The 21,056-nt window shown below is 35.5% G+C and overlaps 1 protein-coding gene across 1 annotated transcript in view; it reads left to right on the top strand.

The window, feature by feature from the left end:
* The window catches only part of VWC2L (von Willebrand factor C domain containing 2 like), a gene marked incomplete at its 3' end in the record, with an annotated part of 149,735 nt that overhangs the window by 5,446 nt on the left and 123,233 nt on the right, over positions 1-21,056 (top strand). Inside the window, exon 2 of the mRNA XM_080690160.1 lies at positions 19,042-19,171. Within this exon, the coding sequence (XP_080546286.1) occupies positions 19,042-19,171 (130 nt within the window). The remainder of the gene's footprint in view (positions 1-19,041; positions 19,172-21,056) is intronic.

Raw genomic sequence — 21,056 nt, 5'->3', positions numbered from 1 at the left:
GAAAATATATTTCTCTCTAATCGCTTTGAAAACTCAAAATTCTCCGGTGTTCTGATAATATTGTATTAAGATAAAGGTCACTGTATAGTAGGTTTGTTTATCCCTTTTTGATATGTACCCAGGATATATGACACTAGAACCTACCTTTTAGGGGAAAAAAGTGTATAAATAATAAATTACAATAGCATTTGCAAAAAAAAAAAACAGTTGATCAGAAATGTAGGCTCTATCAGCTTTGCTTAAGTATCTCATGCTGAGTTTCCCAAAGGAGAAATAAGTTCTTATTTTGCTCAGTATTTTTATAACTCTGACTCTGCTAGAAGTAGCCTTTTTTGGATATTCTTTATACTTTAAAACTTGTACTGATTTAGTTTTAGGTCATACACTGAAGGTTATACTACATGCAGCTGAAAGAGATCTTATTTCAGCTTTTGCATAGCCTGTTTTATTTTGAAGTGATTTTCTGCAGTCAATACCCATGTCCTTAATTTGGGATCTGTATTTGTCAAGGATCTGCCCTTCTCTGCTGTCAGTGACCTTCCTGTTTTTACTATGACTAGCCAAAGATAGTTTATAAGGTATCCTGTTTTTATATTTGAGAGGTTTAGTGTAAATATTTTCTCATGTTGCACATTTTGTGTGTATGTTGTTGGTTCCTTACAAAAAATAAACATACTTTATGCTATGCTGAACTGCCTAGTATTTGCCCTGAATGTTTTATCCAATATTTAAATCTTGAGAAATGAAACAAAGAGGAAGAAAATTGAGCAGAGAATTTTGCCAAATCATCACACCGCACTCATAGAAAATACAAGTGCCAGTTTATGTTCGGAATTTATTTGTTCTTTAACAGGAATATTCATAGGGAGATATGACTTCCATCTCTGCAAAAATCTGCATCCCTATCACTAAACTCAATATTGTGACATTCAATCTGGAAAAATATTTTACTAGAAAGTATTTTTTAATTTAGGTTCCAGAGATTTGTTGTATGTCTGGATGTTTTTCAATATGAAAAAAATATGGGAAACATGTTTGAGGAGCTAAAGAACAGAATGATAAAGGAACAATAAAAGCATGGTGGCTAAAGTGAAATCTCAGTTGAGGGGACTAATAGGCAACACCTTGGAAAACAAAATTCAATGCATCCTACTTACCCAACCACCTTCCATTGGACCTGTTCTATGAAAGTCATAGGAACTAACTAAGATGTTTACTAAAGGCAAAGGAGTAAGAAAGCATCTTTCTGGATACTTTCTGGAAGTACAAGAACTGTTTTTATTGTAATTACAGATTAATAGATGGATTTTGAGAATATAGATGGGATTTTTAAACAATTTTATACAGGAGAGTATTTGAAAATTCTTAACAAATGGTTAGTGGAGTCTACCAGGGCATTTAAAAGATGATCTCCAAAGAAAATTTTGGGAAAAATTATAATTTCATGAAAGAACAATGACTGAGGATCTTTGTAGAAAAGTTGAAAAAATTAATTCTGTAATTATTGGCTCTGAAAAATACAGGCCTTTAAGTGATTTAAGGACTGGCTTCTTCTTTCCAGTTTCTACAAAATAACATTTTGAGTCATTATTGCTGCTTATCTGAGGCCCAGACCCAGCATGCAAAACTCATAGATTTAAAGGAATCATAGCCGGGCGTGGTGGCGCACACTTGTAATCCCCGCGCTTGGGAGGCAAAGACAGGAGGATCACACAGGTTCGAAGCCAGACGCACTGGCTTAAGAGACCCTGTTTCCAAATAAAAATATAAAAAAATAGGTGTCTGGTAGTATAGCTAGAGGTAGAAGGGTTTCCAAGAACCCCAGTACCACCAAAAAAAAAAAGGAATCATAGTCTCAAAAAATGTATATGTATTTTTGTAAATAGTTAGAGAACATCAACTCCATTTTTTCAATCTCTGAGACCTTTTAGATATTAGAAGTCAATTTTAATAAAATAACTTTATCACACTCTTTGTTACTATTATTAAATTGTGCTTGCCTTGTATTATTAAAAATTCCATAAAAGTACTCTTTATCTAGAAAAGGTATCAGATTTTAAAAATCATTCACCTCTCCAAAAGCTGCACTGATAACTGGGAGTGATTCTTTTAATACTTAGCACTTTCTAAAACAAAGAGGAAGAATTATAAAAATAAGTGGTTGCCACGTTCATTCCTGAAGGAGTGAAAGAGCCCCTTTGTACTCAAAATTAGTCTCTTGTTTTACATTGTAAGAGAACTGATGGCCACTAGCCATTTCCTTAGTGGTAGGTAGGAGCCATTTTTCATACCCATGATATTTATTGCTATCCTTATTGGAAGATACTACTCTTAATGGTGATAACTGGGTGATAAGTATGACCACAGAGATTTGTGACTAGGCTTCTGTGCCCTGTGCACACAGGGAGATTGGTGTTTGATTTGCAGCCATGTCTGAGATTTGCAGAGCTTGTCACCATTAGTGACTACCTCAGACCTAAGGTTAGACTTCAGCAGTTTACAGACATTGCTGCCTGTTCTTTACTGATACACCAAGCATGTAAAACACAAGGCTAAAAAAAGAGTGACCTGGTCACCCTCCTTTCAAATTTGAACTCCATCCGCTGGGGTATATAAAAAATTTGCCCATTTTTAATTGTGCTTTAACTCATTAAAACAGAGTGTAATGTTGATAACTTTTCTGCTTTAACTCACCAAAACAGAGTGTAATGTTGATAACTTTTCTATTTCCTGTAACTCATAACACAGATCAATATAATTTATGTAAATTTTGGAGCTTAATGTACAAACTCATATAATCTTGATTTAAATTGCTGCATACTTGCATTGACTGTGTGTGTGTGTGTGTGTGTGTGTGCATGCGCACATGCATATACATGTATGTATGAACCTGAAGGGAATATTATCTTATTTTAAGAAAATTTGACTTTAATAGTAGGTGAATAATTTGTTTCTATTCCTTCTTAATAGTCTCGTCCATATTTTTGTTTTGTTTTGTCTTGCTTTCCTTCAGCTTGATTTATATATCAGGCAGTGTATTTTATGAAAGACAGCACAAGAAAAATCTCTCAGTATATTTTTTTATTTGTGCTTTGTCAAACTTTCAAGGAAGGGTTTAGGACAAATAAATAATTTAGAGGAGATTTGAAGTGATCAGTGTGGTGCTTTCTCAAACAATGGCCATTATTAATTGGGAACTGGCTTATTTGAGAGTCTGTACTTTGAACTTTTATCATTACTACTGATTAGCATCAGTAATTTCAGTCTAACACACCTACACAGTTGATTTCCTTGCATCTATTCTGCTCTATAGCACATCACAGTAAATCTATCTTTGTAAAAATTTAATGACATCATGGAAAGAGTGACTAAAATACTAAAGGGACAAGAAAAATCATTTGTCTCAATTGAAAGGTGTTTTTATGCATTATTCTCTGGCTATATAAAGTTGTCTAGAGGGTATAACAGTACACTGGAGACAATTCTTAATCTTTGCCTCTTCTATCAGGTGACCATAAACAGAACTCAATGAACTTTTAATCCTTCCATCTATAGAATTTAAGCAAAAATCTAATCACATATGTTCTATGAAGAAAAAATAGTGTCAGGAATTTAAAAATTAGAGTCTTATGTGGCAATTTATAACTAGAGATTACTGACTGCTCAAAAGAGTTTTTAATTAAACATTATTTTGCTGGATTTGAGAATTATATTTTTGTAATATTGACCTTTAACAACCATTGTTACTTCTTTGCTTTGAGTTATATTTCTGGCTTCCTCTGTTTCGAAAAGACAAGCATTATGAGTTTTTATATATATTTATGTGGTCTGAGTCCTTCCTATTTTTAAGAGCTGACAACAGAAATTTAGATCTGTGAAGGAAGTTTGAAATTTTGTCTAACTCCCTGTTTTAGAGGTGATAAAACAAAGACTAACAGAAACTTAGAAATAACATAGCTCATTATTTGCAAAAGCAATATTAATATATCACTTTCCCATGATCTTATATTTTTACATTTTACTATCTTTGGATTTAACAAGAAAATTCAAGCTAATTTACATCTTCCTTTCCAATAAATATGTTGGATGTGAAGATTTATTTCAGCCAATTGTCTATAGAAATGTGATATCAGGACCTATCACCATGGCAACCCAGAGTTACAAGTAGACAAGAACAATAAAATATTGGCACATTTAAAATCAATCTTTGATTCAGATTGAATGCAATTTGTGAAACAAGCCTAAGTTTGCACAGGCTGATAAAAAGGGGATCTGTTGTCTAAAGATGAAATATTCTGTAATTAAACCAAACAATATAAAATAAAATAAAATGAAAATATGTTCCATTAGATACTACTTATTTATTTTCACGGAGACTATTTATACTAGGGAGTAACCAAGAAACTAAGTTAGTTCCTCTTGCTCATATACTTTGACAATTTTTAGGAAGTGGGACCCATGCTTTTTTTTCACTCGGCAAACTCCTACCTCTCACCAGATGGCAGGAATGGAGCATATAAAATGAGTGTGCAAAAATACCTACTTCTATGGTATTGAAACAAAAGAATTTCCACTAATTGGCTGGTAACCAGCATCACCTAGAGAAGAAATGCTACAAAATTCCCATTCCTTGACCTTTCTTGCCTTCATCCTGCTTTGAATCATTCAAATACATAGTATTCTAGTTTTCTAGATTAGCCTGTGAATTTGGGGGAAATCATTGCATCATTTGGGTTTTGCCAGACTGTGTTAAAAGGAATACTGGCATCCTGTGAGATTCTTAGTAAAGATTTCCATTTTTGTTCTCGGTCATGTAAGTCTGAGGTACGAGGCATCATTTAACTGCTTCTGGATATGTATGGTACATATTAGAACACTGAGACAACAGCTGGGCATGGTGGCACACTCTTGTAATCCCAGTACTTGGGAGGCTGAGACTGGAGGATCAAAGGTTTGTGGCTAGCCTCAGCAACTTAGAGAGACCCTGTTTCAAAATAAAGGAATAAAATAGGACCTTGGGGTCCACGTGCAGCATCCTCCAAACAAAAAGAAAAGAAAACTGAGACCCCTTGAACAAATTTAAAGGTTTGAGAGTTGATTCATAGCGTAACAGCTACAAACTCAATGGTGTGGTAAAAATTAGATCTTAAATCAGTCTTTACCTCTTACCAGCCAACTGACCAAAATACACATTGCTTTCTCACTTTATGTCTGGATGTACATATCTCTAAAATAGAAATCATAAGAGATGCTACTTGGCACACAGTAAGCAATTCATAAAGGCTACCTGACACTTTTACTACTATTACTAACTAACCCAGATTTAGTCCAGGATTTCAAAAATTTATGTGACAGTAGAACACGCTTTATCTTTGAATGTATATTAACATCTTCAAAGTTCCTAGAAGTTCAATGAAACAGTTTAAGAAATATCTCCATAATGATTCAAGATAGCCCAATTTCTTGACTCTTTTGGATAGTAAATGATAAAATCTTTTTGTCTCAGGTTTTTTTTTTAATTTCTAATCCAGTTTTTATTCCTCAAATTGCCACTTATGTGGTTCTTTATAATTTATTAATTTGTGTTACATAAAATAATTTGGTTGAAAAATTACTTTTTCAAATGATATTATTAATGGTACCTGTTAAATTTAACCAATAACCTCAGGAAGGGGTTGGCACACTACAGTCCATAAACCAAATTCAGTCCACAATCTCTATTGTAACTAACATTTGATCATAAAATACCTATACTCATTCACTTATGTACCGTCTGTGGTTTTATTTTTTGGGGGGTTAGTATTCTAGAGTCCATGTGCTCTATAAGATCTAGAATATTCACTCTGGCCATCTGTGGCAAAAGTTGGCAGTTCCTCGATCTAGACTCAAGTTCTTCTTCTCTTTCTACTTGCCTCAAGCTGTCACCAAGTCCTTCTGACCTGCATTCTTGAAGGTTACAAATTCTTTGGGGTATTGCTAGAAATAGATTCCATTTCATCAGTAGTGGTCTCAGGATTCTCTTTTAACAAATTTAAGTTTTAAAAGGACTGCAGATGTGCCCATGTTAAGTGTGTTATGTATGCTTCATGGGGTCATGATAAGTCATATTTCTTTGCATAGTTGATTCCAAACACTACAGCTTCCCTATTTGCATTGCTGCATGGTAAACCATTAGCTTTCCACTTGCTGAAAATTTTCGAATGAAATAGATAAGCAAAGATTACAAAATTTCCAACTGTTTTATATTCTATCTGTTCCTATTAGGTTGTATGGCAAATTAAAATGGTAAATTTACTTTAATTTAATGTAATAGATATATTTATTGTTATATTAATAAATGAAAGAATATATAGTCTTTTAATTTATATATTCACTTCATTATTACATTTTTAAAATTAATTTTTATAAGGCACATTTTGATTCTATTAAATAAATATCTCTTACATGTGAAGAAGTAGTAGTTCTTGTAGCATGAACCAAAATAGAAAAGGCATTAAGCTGCCCTGCTAGGTGCATCTAGTCTCTCATGAAGAATGCAAGGTACAGGGACCACCAAGGGCAGGTGGCTGAGAAGATTGCTGTAGGAACTCTTGTGAAGAAAAGGGTGATACAGTCCATGGAGATTTCAATGTGTTTAAGTCATTTTAGACAAATTTGGAAAGTTGGCAAGGATAAAGAAAGAATTTGGTTACCGAAAAATGATTCAACACAAATGACCAGAGCATGTGGTACAAAGAATATGAGGTAAGATCAGGCTGGGAGCACAGAGCCGGTCTACAGCAAAAAGGTTGGGGTCCAAGCCAGAAATGAGGAGAGCCACTGAAAAGAATAGCCAGGGAGGTCACACAGCCAGCTCAGGGCTTGCGACAAATACAAATGACAGTGGGGACAATTCACTCATCGAATCATTTACTTCTAATATAATTTTATCCCCAGTTTATAAATGAGAAAACTAACATTAAGAGATTTGTACTTTGGTTCTTGTCAGATAAATAGAGATTATTAGACCTGACAAATCCAGGAGGGATTTTTGCCTCTAACTCTTGAGATGTCTCCACTTTATTTCATCAGCTTTGATCAGTTCGCTGTATACACTGCACAAGTAATATAGCAGAGAGATTTTGGGTTTCTTCTGCATGTCTATATTTTCTATATTGTTGAATAGGTGCTCAGTTATAAATCTGTGTCTACACCTTTTTCACAGAAAGGTAGTACTTGGCTAACATGAGGAAAATACTTTCCCCACTCCACGTTTTACAGCCCTCAGTTGGTTTTATTTGAAATCTCCCAATGCTAAAAGAAGTACATTCCCCATGTTTTGAGGATTCGCCAACATTATTTTTACAAATATAGGGGTTACTTTATACAATTTTATATCAGTAAAATATAATTTGTAAAACGGAGTATATAAATTGTGATTTTTGCAATCTCAGAAATGCAAAAACTTCTGTTATAGTCACTATAAGAAATTCCAGTGGTAATCAAAGTAAGTCATTTTTTCCTATTGTGAGAGTATAGCTGAGGCTCTCTGACACTCCACTCATTTTCACTGTATGGTAGTTTTATTGTTCCTTCCTAAATATGACAGAGAAAAAAACAAAATTGTTCACTCTTTCCTTTTTCCCTGAACATTAAAAATAAAATTCTGGCCGGGCGTGGTGGCGCATGCTTGTAATCCCTGCACTTGGGAGGCGGAGACAGGAGGATCGCGCAGGTTTAAGCCAGCGGCGCTGGTTTAAGAGACCCTGTTTCCAAAAATAAAAGAAAAATAGGTCTGGGAGTGTAGCCCGGAGGTAGAAGGGCTTCCAGGAACCCCAGTACCACAAAATAAATAAATAAATAAAATAAAAAATAAAATAAATAAAAATAAAAAATAAAATAAAATTCTGCCGGGCGTGGTGGCGCATGCTTGTAATTCCCATGCTTGGAAGGCAGAGACAAGAGGATCATGCAGGATGGAAGCCAGCCGCACTGGCTTAAAAGACCCTGTTTCCAAATAAAAATATAAAATATAAAATAAGTCTGGGAGTGTAGTCTGAAGGTAGAAGGGCTTCCAGGAACCCCAGTACCACCAAAAATAATCCAGTGATTAGGAGGCTGAGATAGGAGGATCCAGGTTCACAAATAGCCTCAGCTACTTAGTGAGGCCTTCCACAACTTAGTGAGACCCTGTTTCAAAATGAAGAATAAAGCCCGGCGTGGTGGCGCACGCTTGTAATCCCCATGCTTGGGAGGTGGGGACAGGAGGATCGCGCAGGTTCGAAGCCAGCGCGCTGGCTTGAGACCCTGTTTCCAAATAAAAATATAAAAACAGGTCTGGGAGTGTAGTCCTGAGGTAGAAGGGCTTCCAAGAACCCCAGTACCACCAAAAAATAAAATAATAAAATTCTGCTTAAATAGCAAACCTTTGACTGCTGAGATTTTTAGAAAGCTTCATTAAAGAGAAAAAAGACAATCACAGAGAATTTCCTTTTTGTTAATGAGACTCTAGGACATTTACATTGAATCTAGAAGATACTAAAACCAAGAGTCCAAAAACTGAAAGCTAATGTTACCAGTTAAAAATCCGTTTGGGGGCAAGAGTCTGATTAAAGATTGAAGTTTCGTCTCTGTGATTAAGAATCTAATTAAACATCTAAAAATATTCTTCACTGTCATTTCAAGTCTAACCACAATTCAAATATAAATACTTCTACCTTTTACAGATATACTGTAGATTGCTTTCAAAACTCTAAAAGATCCCTCACAAATTCAGTATTTCAATTAATTTATAATGAAAATAAATATGCTGCCAGGCGTGGTGGCACACGCTTGTAATCCCCGTGCTTGGGAGGCGGAGACAGGAGGATCGCACAGGTTCGAAGACTGCCATGCTGGCTTAAGAGACCCTGTTTCCAAAAATTAAAAAAAAGTATAAAATAGGTCTGGGAGTATAGCCTGGAGGTAGATGGGCTTCCAGGAACCCCAGTACCACCAAAAAAATAAATAAATAAAATAAAAAATTAATATGCCATAAATTAATAGTTTATTAGTAGTATGTTCACTTGAAAAACATACAACCATTGAAAATGGATGGAGTATGATGAAATACTGCTCAATTTGAAAGCCACCATGATAGTAATCGTCATGAAACTAAAGCTACCTAGTTACATGCTCTTTCCCATTCTACATTGCTCCCTTTTCATCTCATAACCAGTGAGAAAATTGGAGCACTATTGGTATTATGTAATCATTAATGCCATCTTACCAAAGTGAATACCCAGGCTCAAATAGTTTTACCTTTCCAAGGAAAAACAGCAGCCTTTGACAGCAGGATGTGACCTCCAATGTGTTTGTGATCCTACAGCCAAATTCCACTGGGAGACTGCCCTAACAATTCCTATCAATGGTTACAAAATTGTCACTGCTTTCGCTCTAACTGGCCCCCAAATTACAAATCAAAATAGAGAGGTGTATCAAAAAATTACTCAGTCAAGATTTATTTTAATTAAAATATACTTCTGTGTTATTGCCCACAAGCCATCTCCATGTATTTTCACATAACAAGGTAAGCTATGAACTCTAAAATAATGAACTCTAAAGTTTAGTAGGAAACTAGTGTTTGTTCTTAAAGTTGGAAACATCTTAATATCAGCAATTATAAATCACTTCATAGTATTCATTTTTAATTATTACCTATTTGTAGCACAGCAAAGCACATTAGTACTTTAAAGTGGAGATATGAAGAAAATAATTTAACATTTAGGATCTTTTGGTCCAGAGAAATCTTAGACAATTGCAGAAAAAAGGCATTCTTAAGACATAATCTGATAGCCACTCCCAATACAAATGAGTTGGTTGTCCCAAGTTGATGACTCCAACCTCTTAGACCTTGAAAGGCCCTGAATTTAGTGTCAGCCATGCAGTGCTACCAGGTTGAGTTATCACCCTCTATCCTTCCTGTTATCACTTCCTTCCAATGTTTCCTGTAAAATAGAACGGGTCACATTTTTCTCTTACGTGATTCTTTCAGGTTATAGATGTCTCACAGTGATGTACTCTTTCTTCCTAAGTGTGCTTGACCTTGGTTTAATGCTGTTGGAAATAACTGGTACTTTAACTGATACCAACAACTCTTCCTCTCCAGTCTCATCAGGAAAGTTTTGAAGTTGTACAGTCACTCACTGTTTCTCCTGTTGCATGAATGTGCGACCCATGCAGCTTCCTCAGCATGGAGATAGGTAGGTTCTCCTGCAATGCTCAATCCCATTGTTAGTGAAATTTCATGCTGAGGATCTCAGGGGTAGCTAAAACATTCTCCTTAAGTGCACCCTGATATTCCTAGATAAGAACATTTTGTCTATTTAAAAAAAATTACACTTGTTATTTTAATTAAAATGCACTTTTGCTTACATTCTCCTTATTTATATTTATTTTTCTCTGTGCTTCTTATATTTTAGAAAAGGTGTCTAATATTGTCGTGAGACTTCTTGAAAACATTGCTGGAAAAAAAATTGCCTCTATAACTAGCAGTTTACCAGAATAGTCAGTATACAACAGTAGAGGAGCTTGTCCTTAAAAGGCATATCAAAATATAATTTAAAACAAAACAAAACCAAGCACAAAAGGGTCATAGGTTCAAGTAGAGCCTCAACAAGTAGTGAGATTCTCAGCAACCTACCCAGACCCTGTTTCAAAAAATTATCAAATAAAATAATAAAATTAAAGGCTGAGGGCATATCACAGAGGTAGAATGCACTTGGCTTTAATCCTCAGTACTACAAACACACAAAAAAAACAAACAAAGGCAGCCAGGCATGGTGGCACACGCTTGTAATCCCAGCATTTGGGAAACCTAGACAGGAGGAAAACAGTTTGCGGACAGTCTTAGCTACTCAGTGAGACCCTGTTTCAAAGTAAAGAATAAAAAATACGGCTGGGGGTATACCTCAGAGGTAGAATGTCCCTGGGTTCCATCCCCAGCACAGAAAAAAATAAAGAAAGAATTAAACACATTTTTAGAGATATCTTAATTCCTACACTGCCACTTATTGAGAAAAGAATAGATATGTAGTGCCTCTTGGTATAGCTTATATTCTATACTTTATAAAGATAAATTTAATAAATATCTGAATTAATAAATTATAAAATTTATATATTCCTGAATTATAGTTTATTTTCTGACTAGTTTAGTTTGCACGAGCAAAACTAATTGCATCCTTTGCAATAATTTCCTAAAACTCTTGTTTCCAACAAAAATGATTGTTTTTTGATAGACACACTAGAAATAATAATCTAGAACATATTACAACTTCATCCTGAAAAAGATAGAATAGCTACTTCACTCGTAAACTTAATGATACCACCCAATATTTGCTGACTGAGATGCTTATAAAAAAAATCTATGTATCAGATTTTTCTATTTGCTTCAGCAGTATTAGGATTCTTCCAGAAGTTTTGGCTCTGTGTCCATAATGTGATAAGACTTACAACCTCGGTGTTCCAAATTTGCCCCAATCAATAGGGCAGATCACTGAGGAGGTCGTCACAATCTCATTATGCTCAGAACACTAAGGAGTATTTTAATCAGTGATGCTAGGGAGGATCTTTCTGATGATTGTGAATTTTAGTTAAAACCCATTGGATCCATTGATTATTGGGTGAAACCTGCTGCATGCAAATTACTGGCCACCAGAGTGGCAGTGGATGCAAAATACTCTTGCATTTGGGAATTTAATGTATATTTTAATGAAGTGAACAGTGAGATTCCTGACAGGCATCAGCAACTTTGAAATAGTCTTCCAAGTTTCTCATACAATTTGAAAGTAATGAGATTTGTTCCATAAAGTGATCAAATTTATGCCATAAATTATCTCTAAAAGAAGAGTGCTTCGTAAAGCAGTATTTTTCATTTGTTGAGATCAGATTTTAAGTAGTTGTTTAATGAAATTATTTGTAAAGAGCAAACTGAGCTATATTTTCCTTGATAATTTCTGGCCACTATCATGGAAATGAAGCACCACATAGTATACCAAGCCTAATATCATTTGCTATGAAGGAAAGCCATGATGTGGTTAGCGTGCTAAGACTTGGCACTTAGAATATATCCCATCCACTTACACATCCAAGCTTTCTTTCAACAATAGTCTCAGGGTTTCCTATGAATCAAATTTTGTTTCTCAGACTACTCAGGATGTGTTTTGTTTGGCATTATACTCTAACCCATCTTTTAGGAACATAGACATGTTTAAAATCAGGGCTTTTTCCCTTAAAATATTTTATAGTACGCTAAAATCATTGTGCTTAATAAGCAACTCTTAAATTTGACACACATTATAAAATAAAACTAGCTTTTCTCATACCCTTTAGCAATTCCTCTGTATGTATTCTTGTCCTAAATTTAGTTAGCACAGTATTTTCTACTGCAATAAAGCCTGTAATCATCTATTGCTAGATAAGCCAGTCAATGGAGTGCCTGAAGACTGACTTACCTGTGATCTGCACCCTGAGTTTTATGAATTTAAAACCACCTTTAGAGAATGAGTTTATGTTCATTGCCATAATATTGAAACCCAAATAGTTATTTCATGACTCATATCAAAAATCTGTTTCCCCAAAGCACCCTTTATAATATTTAAATAAAGTGCAAGCATCTCATTGAGTAACAATCCTTTTTATACATGATGAACACAGATGAGGCTGCCTGCAGGTATGTCTTAACGAATAAGAAAACACAGACTCTGTATACTGGATTATGCATTTTAACAAATATTTATTACTTTATATCATGTGTTACAATGTTTTCTGAGTAGTGAAAATCAGTGAACAGTATATTATAAGGTACTTAGAATCTATGGAAATGGCAGACAAGAATGGATAAAACCTAAATGTAAAGAAATTGGTAATATATTTCATGAACTGGTGACATCTATTTAATGGATGGCATGATGGACATAGATGAGAGAGAGACTGGATCCCTGGGTAATCGGGAAAAGAACTGCCTAAAAATGTGGCATTTGAGTCGATACCTTCATGATAACACAGCAGGAAAAGAAAATAAATCTGTTGACTTTTATTTCTTCTTTCTTTTTCTTTCTCTCTTCTTTTTTGTTCTGTGTGATTTATAATTAACAGTTTAACCTTTCATATATACTCTTTATCTTGGGCTTCAAATAACAGTTTATTGTTCAGTGTTGTTTTTTTGTGGTACTAAGAATTGAGCACAGAGGTATTCTACCTTCAAGCTATACCCCAGCCAAATTTTATTTCTTATTTGAAAACAGGGTCTCACTAGGTTGATGAGTGTTTCACTATTTGCTGAGGCTGTCTTCAAACTCATGATCCTCATGTCTCAGCTTCCCAAGTACAGGGATTACAGGTGTGCGCCACCATACCCAGCTTCAGTGTCTTTTTCACATGATTCATTCTATTAATCAAAAATCTTCCCACTGAACTGAATCCTGTAAGATGTTATTGCAACTACTTCCCTAAATAAATTTCATTTTGAGAAAAAATAACAACAAAACAAAACCTAAATATTGTTTAAAAATATAATCCTGTATTTTTAATGTCATACTTTCTAAAATGTGTTGTGTGCATGTATAATCCTATCACACTATATCCTAGTAAGATGTATAAGTACAATGCAGTAATAAAAGTCTAACAAATTTCAAAAATATCTTTCAGAAAGTTATATTTCTGAAAAAAAAGCTAGCTTTCAGAAAGCGAATGACATTTTTAACTTATTTTTATGTGCCTAGTAATAACTCTATAAAGTTGTTTACTATTTTTATTCCCATTTTATGGAATAAGAAACTAAAGAAAGAAAGGTTATATAATTTCCCCAACACTTACAACTAGTAAGTAAAAGCATCTGAGACTAGAACCTAAACAATGAACACTTGCTTTTAACCGTGATGACATAGGACGCACACAAATCCAACCAAATGACATATTTTTTCTAATCTTCTAATTTAAAACTCTGAACATTTTCATCATAATCTTCATTTGTTTCATATAGTAAAAGATACATTCCATTCATGTGGCCAAATACTGCCATTTTTGTCACCTTGAGCTTTGAATCCATGATGGTCATTTTCTTCTGGGCACACCAAGGACAGTGCCAGTTAACAGCCACACATGACTAACAATGTCTTGATATACTGTCACATGGACCAAATATTCAGGATTTCCTCAAGTATGAATAAGTAAGTTTCAGTATACACAGAGTAAAAAACAAATATGCATTTTCTAATATGCCTGTCAGGAATTCTATGCAACCATTCTGCGATAACATGTTCTAACAATTCTACCTTGAGCCTCAGCTAATGATGACTGCATTAGCTTCTAAATTCCTACAAAAACATATGTGACAACTTTTCTGGAATTATTCAGTTACCCCAGTAATCTGACTTACTAGTTCTCTGGCTACATTTTCATTTTAAAAACTTTTGGAGTGTTCCATTGTTCCCAGGATCCAGATCCCTCTATTCCAGCTCTTTAAAAACTCTCCAATATCTCACTGATTAGGAGATTTCAGACTCAAGGTCTTAAGAAGTTAACGTGTTTTAAATAGACATGATTCGCCATGTTTTGTTCTAATAACTATGAAGAAAATTCAAATTTTAGTCACCTAAGCCAATGTTTAATAATCTCATATTGCTTTGTTTATCTACAGTAATATATGCACCATTTGTCATTTAGAGGCAGCTGAGACAGAATTTTTCGCACAAAGTGTGTATTCAGCGGCAGTGGATAAAATGCAGTCTGTTCAATTGGAGTCCCACATTGAATATTCAAAAACATTAGGTTGGAGGTATAATAGATTTATTTATAGCACACATATAATACTCAGGCCATCTAAATATATACATTAACAAGTAAATTTAATCTCTAATAATAATTTTAACTAAAATTTGTGAAAAATGTAGATGCAGTAAAGGTAACTTTATTTTCTAAAGATTACATAAAAATAAAGTTTTCTGTAAGATTTCTTAGAAAAATATTTTTATTGTATTAAACTTTATGATGGTGTCTTTTAATCATTAAACTTACCAGATCTCTCACTGACAAAAGCTACATATTATTCATAATTTCTCATGCTTGTCTTTAAAAAAAAAATAAAGCTGGTAAGAATAGATTTTTCAACTACTTATTCCAGAATTCTCTGTTCGTCTAAGAATAGCTTTATTCTTTCATCTTGGTTTTAAAGGAACCTTTTCAGGTTTAATCCATAGTTTTCACACAGAAGATCCCAATAAAAGAAAATTTGTAACCAGCTCAGTACTTAAGATGTAAAGATTTATTCAAAGCACCTAACCATTTGGCGTTTTACAGTGAAAGGTGGGAAGGATTTTTAAAGTCTGAAGTGAATGTCGAAGTGGCATACTGCTCACTCTGAGAAACATATCACTGCTGAAGTTGAAGCGTTATCTTTTTAGAAATGTGGGGCAAGGCAGGGGCAGCAGAGAAAGTCATATTGAGAAAGGGCATAGCAATGGTGTCAGAGGCGGCAAAACCATGAGAGGTGAGCGGCTTGACCGAACTGGCAAAGATGGAAGTGTGGGAGGCCATGGATTAAATTTGATCATTTAGAGCTAGAGCAGAGGACACAAGAAGGCCGGAGATGTGAAGAAATGAACTGAAATGAAGATAGATCATCTGAGGAAGACATTTAACGGAAAGAGGAAATAACATGCATATGATAAGAGATTCTGGCCAGAAGGAGACAGGCGAGCGTATGTGAACAGAGTTAATTTCAGGACATGAGTCAAAGCTACCAGTGACTAGGCAGCATTTTTATTTTTCTAATTTATGTTTTCCATTATTCCAAACCTTTTAAAAATATCAGATATTCTCTTAGTACCTTGTGGCCTTAGCTCTTCCTCACAGTATGTCGCAGCAATCCAATACTGACCTGTGATCGCATATCCAACCTCTACCAAATCTGGGTCTTTATTAGCACTTCATCTGTTAGTGCTTCTCCAAGACACTTGCAAGTGTAGTTATCAGGCGCCAAGGTTTGAAGATGCTGTGTGATTCCCAGGGGGAAAAAAAGCAGCATGGCAGCCTAACTCTGGCCTACTACAATCTTTAAACTCACATTGGAAGGAGATCAAAAAGCTCTGAAGTTAACCAGGCATGGTGGTGCATGTCTGTAATCCCAGTACCTTGGGGGCTGAGACAGCGTATCTTGGCGTTGAGACCAGCCTCAGCAATGTAGCAAGGTTTTTAGAAAGTTAGTAAGAACCTGTTTCAAAGTAAAAAAAAACAATAAAATAGGGATGGCAGTGTAGCTTGGAGTAGAACACCCCTGGGTTCAATCCCCAGTACTACACACACACACACACACACACACACACACACACACACACACAAAGAAACCAAAAAGAGCTCTAAAGTTTTATGATAATTTTTATGCACTAAACATCTAAGTTAATAAAATTATTTTTCCTATCAGGAAGTATTCATCCTCTACAAATCAATTATTCCATCGTTAATGGTTATTCCTATGATCTATTCTACATGAGGAAATCAGCTAGTCATGTGAGGACACAGGGAATGGAATGGCAGTGAGGGAGAGCTGTTAGACTGCCTGGGTTCATACCACATCTCTGCCCTTTATGACCTAGAAGACCTGGGAAATCTATTGAACTTCTCAGCCTCCTTACTCACCTTTGGTGTGAGAGTAAAAACAATATTCCCTCACAGGGTTAGTACAAGAAACAATACATAGCCATAAAGGAGAACAAAATTCTGACCTTTTCAGGAAAATGAATGAAACTAGAGGATATTTATGTTAAGTGAGCTTAGCCAGTCTCAGAGAGGTGAGTTGCACGTTTTTCTTAATATTTGAAAGGAAAAAAAGAGTAGGAAACAGAGGACTTCACATAAAGAAAAGACTAATAGAAAGGTGGAAGGGGATTGGGTGAGAGGTGTAGAGAGGAGGAAAGGAGAATTGATGAAGAAAATAGTTCAAATGATGCTATGTCCACATATAAACTGGAGAGAAACACACCAAGTGCTATGTGCATGTATGTTCGAATCACTCTGAACCTCACTAGGATGCATAATTACAATGCACCAATGAAAGTATAAAAAAGAAAAAATAGTGATATTGCTTAGTACAATAACTAGCAACTAATAATGTTCAAAGCCATTTAAATTAGGATGATCTTCATCAGTCTGTGTTTGTAATCTAATCATTGAGCAAATAATTGAATGAGACCACAGTTACTTTGAAGTAAATGTGTTGCCTTGAAAACTTAGGATCTCTTCGGGAATTTTTATTCTAGAATTGGTCCGCTGGAACAGCACCCACTTAGCCTTCCTTCAGCGAGAAGGAAACCTGGAGGTAAAACAGTCACAGTGGTGGAAGGGGAGGGTGTGGAAGATATTGAATTAGTGGCTTCCTTTTGTTCCCACATTGGCAATAAATACAGTCCAAGTCCATTGCGCGTCAGAAGGCTGTGTTACAATACATCTTTGCATTAACCAAGGGCAGGAAGGAAGGGTGGCTTCTGACAAGATTTCCTGAGAAATCTTGGGTATCATAGTGGCGCTTGCAAAATAAGGGGCAGAATAGCAGCCCCAGTTTCTATTGTTCTTATATTTCTTGTTCAAATTTTCTGCTACCTAATAATATCCTGTAGGATTGAATCTTTTCCCTGGGCTTATTCTGCAGAGGAGCTTTAGGAAAATCCTACCCCCTGGGAGAGTGCAACCGATTTCTCCTCAGAGATACTTCAACACAGCTCATCACACGAGAAGGGGCTTAACTGAGCCCTTCGATAAACTTGTTGATGGCATTAAGGAGTAGCAATGTTTTACCATGGATTTTATGGCTAATTTGCTTGTTCAGAATAAATTTGAATGAAGAATAATTAAAGTTGGGCTATCGTTCTTCATGCACAAGGATGAAATGCATGTTTAAAGTAATTAATTGAAAAGTTTCCACCCTCGCAGAGTGCCTGAGGCAGAGAATACTGATATTACCTAAATTGTCAGGTCCAGGAAGAAAGGAAAGCTGACAGGGATTGTGGACAAGAGCCAGCAAGACAAGGGATGAGGGCTCATTAACACATTTGCAGGTGAGAGACTGTGGCATCTGGTTGGAGGAGGAGCTTTCTAGGAAGTAGCTAGATTGGAAAAGTATGGACACTACATGACTTTCAAAACTTCCAAGTTTCCATTCCAGAATTCTAAACCTTTTTTGTTAGAAAAAAAACTTGTACTAAAGAAAAAACTCACAGGCTGACCAATAATTATTTGTGGTATAGCCAGCTTTTAGAAAGAACACAAAATCCCAAACTCATTCTTGGTAAGTACAGTCAAGTAAACATTTCTTTTCTTTTTTTTTCTTGTAATTAATCATTTTTCAATTTTAGTCTTAAAATCTTTGACTCTTACTTAGATAGTGGCTTTTTAGGTTGATACATTTTTTTGTTCTTTCATAAAAGCCATCAGGCAAGATGAAGGGTATTCTCTAACTCTTTCAAGAGAAAGTATCTGGGATATTTGGGTTCCAAATACAATCTCCTCTAAAATTCACATTGAAAGAAAAATGACATTCAGAGTCTAGGTTATTTGAAAAGAGTTCATACAAAGGGGAAGGATATATGGTCACCATTTTCTTGTTTCAAGGTAATCCTCCACTTTTTTAGGAAAGAATATGACAGGTGGCAAGAAAATAATTTATAGGTTTCAATATCGTTCTTGTTTACCAGAAGAAGGCAGAGCAATCCAGGCATCTGGAAATCAAACCATAGATGACATACTAGTTGTTTAATCATTTTTTTTTTTTTTTTTTGGAAAGTAGGGACAGAGATGTAGGGAAAGTCAGAGCGTGGGAGTTCATTCAAGTCCTCCTGAGCTGTGCATCGCAACCCACCTTGGCTTGGATGTCTAGATTGCTTTCCATTGGGGGAGAATGGTCACGCCCGTGGGAAATGAGTTGATGCAGTAAAGCCAATATATACACTGATGTTTTGTCTTCTGACAGTGTATGAATGTTCAAGCATTAAGTTATAGGAGAAAAGGGGCTAATTTTAGATTTGTTCCTAGCCCTCTCCATGTGAATGGTGTCGCTGTGAGCCCAGCAATGAAGTTCACTGTGTTGTAGCAGACTGCGCAGTTCCTGAGTGTGTCAACCCAGTCTATGAACCAGAACAATGTTGTCCTGTCTGCAAAAATGGTAAGATCACACTGCATTAGCTTTCGAAGAGGGGTTAGTGCAAAATACAAATATTTCACAACTCCACACCATTCAGTACGAGAGCCCTCTAAGATCTTCCTGTGGCTTTTCAATGTGGGCAGAGCCAATTTATACTTTTCTAAAGCCTGGAAATGAAAATAAACCAGCAATGGGTGAATTGTTCAGCTTTCCATCTGGGGAATTAAAGCTCCTGTAAGCTGGCTTTGTTGGGATTCCTATTATTTATTGTTGATTTATAAGGAGACTATTGGAAAGAACACAGAGCCATCTTTTTTATAGTGATTGCATTGCTCTCTCTTATGGGGCCTGTGAAGCAGCTTAGCCAATTCCGTAGCGCATAGTGCATCCCAGGAAAGAGAGTAGGGTGAATGCCAAGCATTGCGCTTTGAGTATACATAAGATATCAGAAGAGTTTAATGTTAAGGTATCAAAAAGTGCAAATTCAATTACAATTTTCTTACTCAAATAAGAAAAACTAAAATATTTAGGAAGTTTATTCTATGTCTTAATTACGGTGGAATCTTGTTTTCATAGAAATTGCTCTAGAAGAGGAACTGGCTGATTTATAAGGCTATAGGTTTCCTTTTGTCCCACGTGGAATGGGAAGGCTGAAACAATTATAGTAACCTAGTCATTCCAAATCAGCATGACGTGGCAGGGAAGATAATGTGATACAAGGAGCCCAGGAAAGCATAGCAACAAAGTCCACAGCACCTTCTTCCTAGTGGCCATGTTCTATCACACACAAAATAAAAAAGTCCTTCAGGAGGCAAATCCCAAGAATGTCCCTTTAATATCTGTTTGAACAAAATGGCTCTAGCTCTTAATTAAGATGAGGTCTCATGCCATGCTGAATCCCTATGCCCTTTCCTGAGGTAGCAGTAGCCATCTTTCTCTATGACATATTGTTTTGTTCTGAATTTGGATTTATGTTAGCTCACCCACTAATCTTTCTTTTGCAGAAGAATAATTAGTTTCAAAAGAGGCATCAGGTTATTTAAAGATAAAACAAAAGCAGCCCTGGCTATTTTTTATTTTGTGTCTTGATATCTTCTCACAAGATCCTCTGACAGTCTTCTGGGCACAGGTTTTACTATTCCTGACCATATAAGTCCACTAAGTTAAAGTACAGAATTTCCCCTAGCTTCTCTTCTTCTTCTTACTTGTCATAGTCACCATCTCTCTGATTTTGAGGGTAGAAAAATTATCCTCCCAGAATTCTAACCCATCTGGTATATGCAAAGATATCAAATTTAAGATCTTATATTTTTAAAAGGATTTTGAAGAAACTGGAAAAGATACAGGAAAAAAAAACAATAAGATGATTTAATAGCTGAAATATAGGACCTGTGAGGAAAGACCAAAGGAGTTAGCATAATTTGTCCTGGAGAAAAGAAGTCTCAGGGGAGACCTAACTGTCATAAAGCATATGAATGGCTAGTCTAAAGTAGAAGAAACCTTGTTATTTTTCATTTTCTCCAAAGATAACAAGAAGAAAAACTCAGCTACCTAATCAATCTTTAAAAATAGAATTGACAAGGCTTTGACGGAAGACTGGGGATTTTGTTGTTGTTTGTTTGCTTGCTTTTTTCTAGAAGCAACTATCTGAACAGTTCCTTGGTAACCTTTTCTTTGCTAGGTGGGTCTCGTTAACTTTGTCTCACTTTTAGGGCAAACGCAATCATGCTTATAATTTTAAAACTTGTCTGGACACAGTCAGCATACTCAGAGAATTATAGCACCTAAAGCATGTATATTGACTACAATTTTTCCACAGGCTTCTAGTATGTCATCCAAGTATTCTTCAACACAGCCTAAAATATACCTAGAGCTAATATCAATGTCATATGTTAAATCAGCTACT

The sequence above is a fragment of the Muscardinus avellanarius genome (genome assembly GCF_963383645.1).
Source record: "Muscardinus avellanarius genome assembly, chromosome: 2".
Taxonomy (NCBI): Eukaryota; Metazoa; Chordata; class Mammalia; order Rodentia; family Gliridae; genus Muscardinus; species Muscardinus avellanarius.
This window is presented reverse-complemented; position numbering and strand designations above follow the sequence as displayed.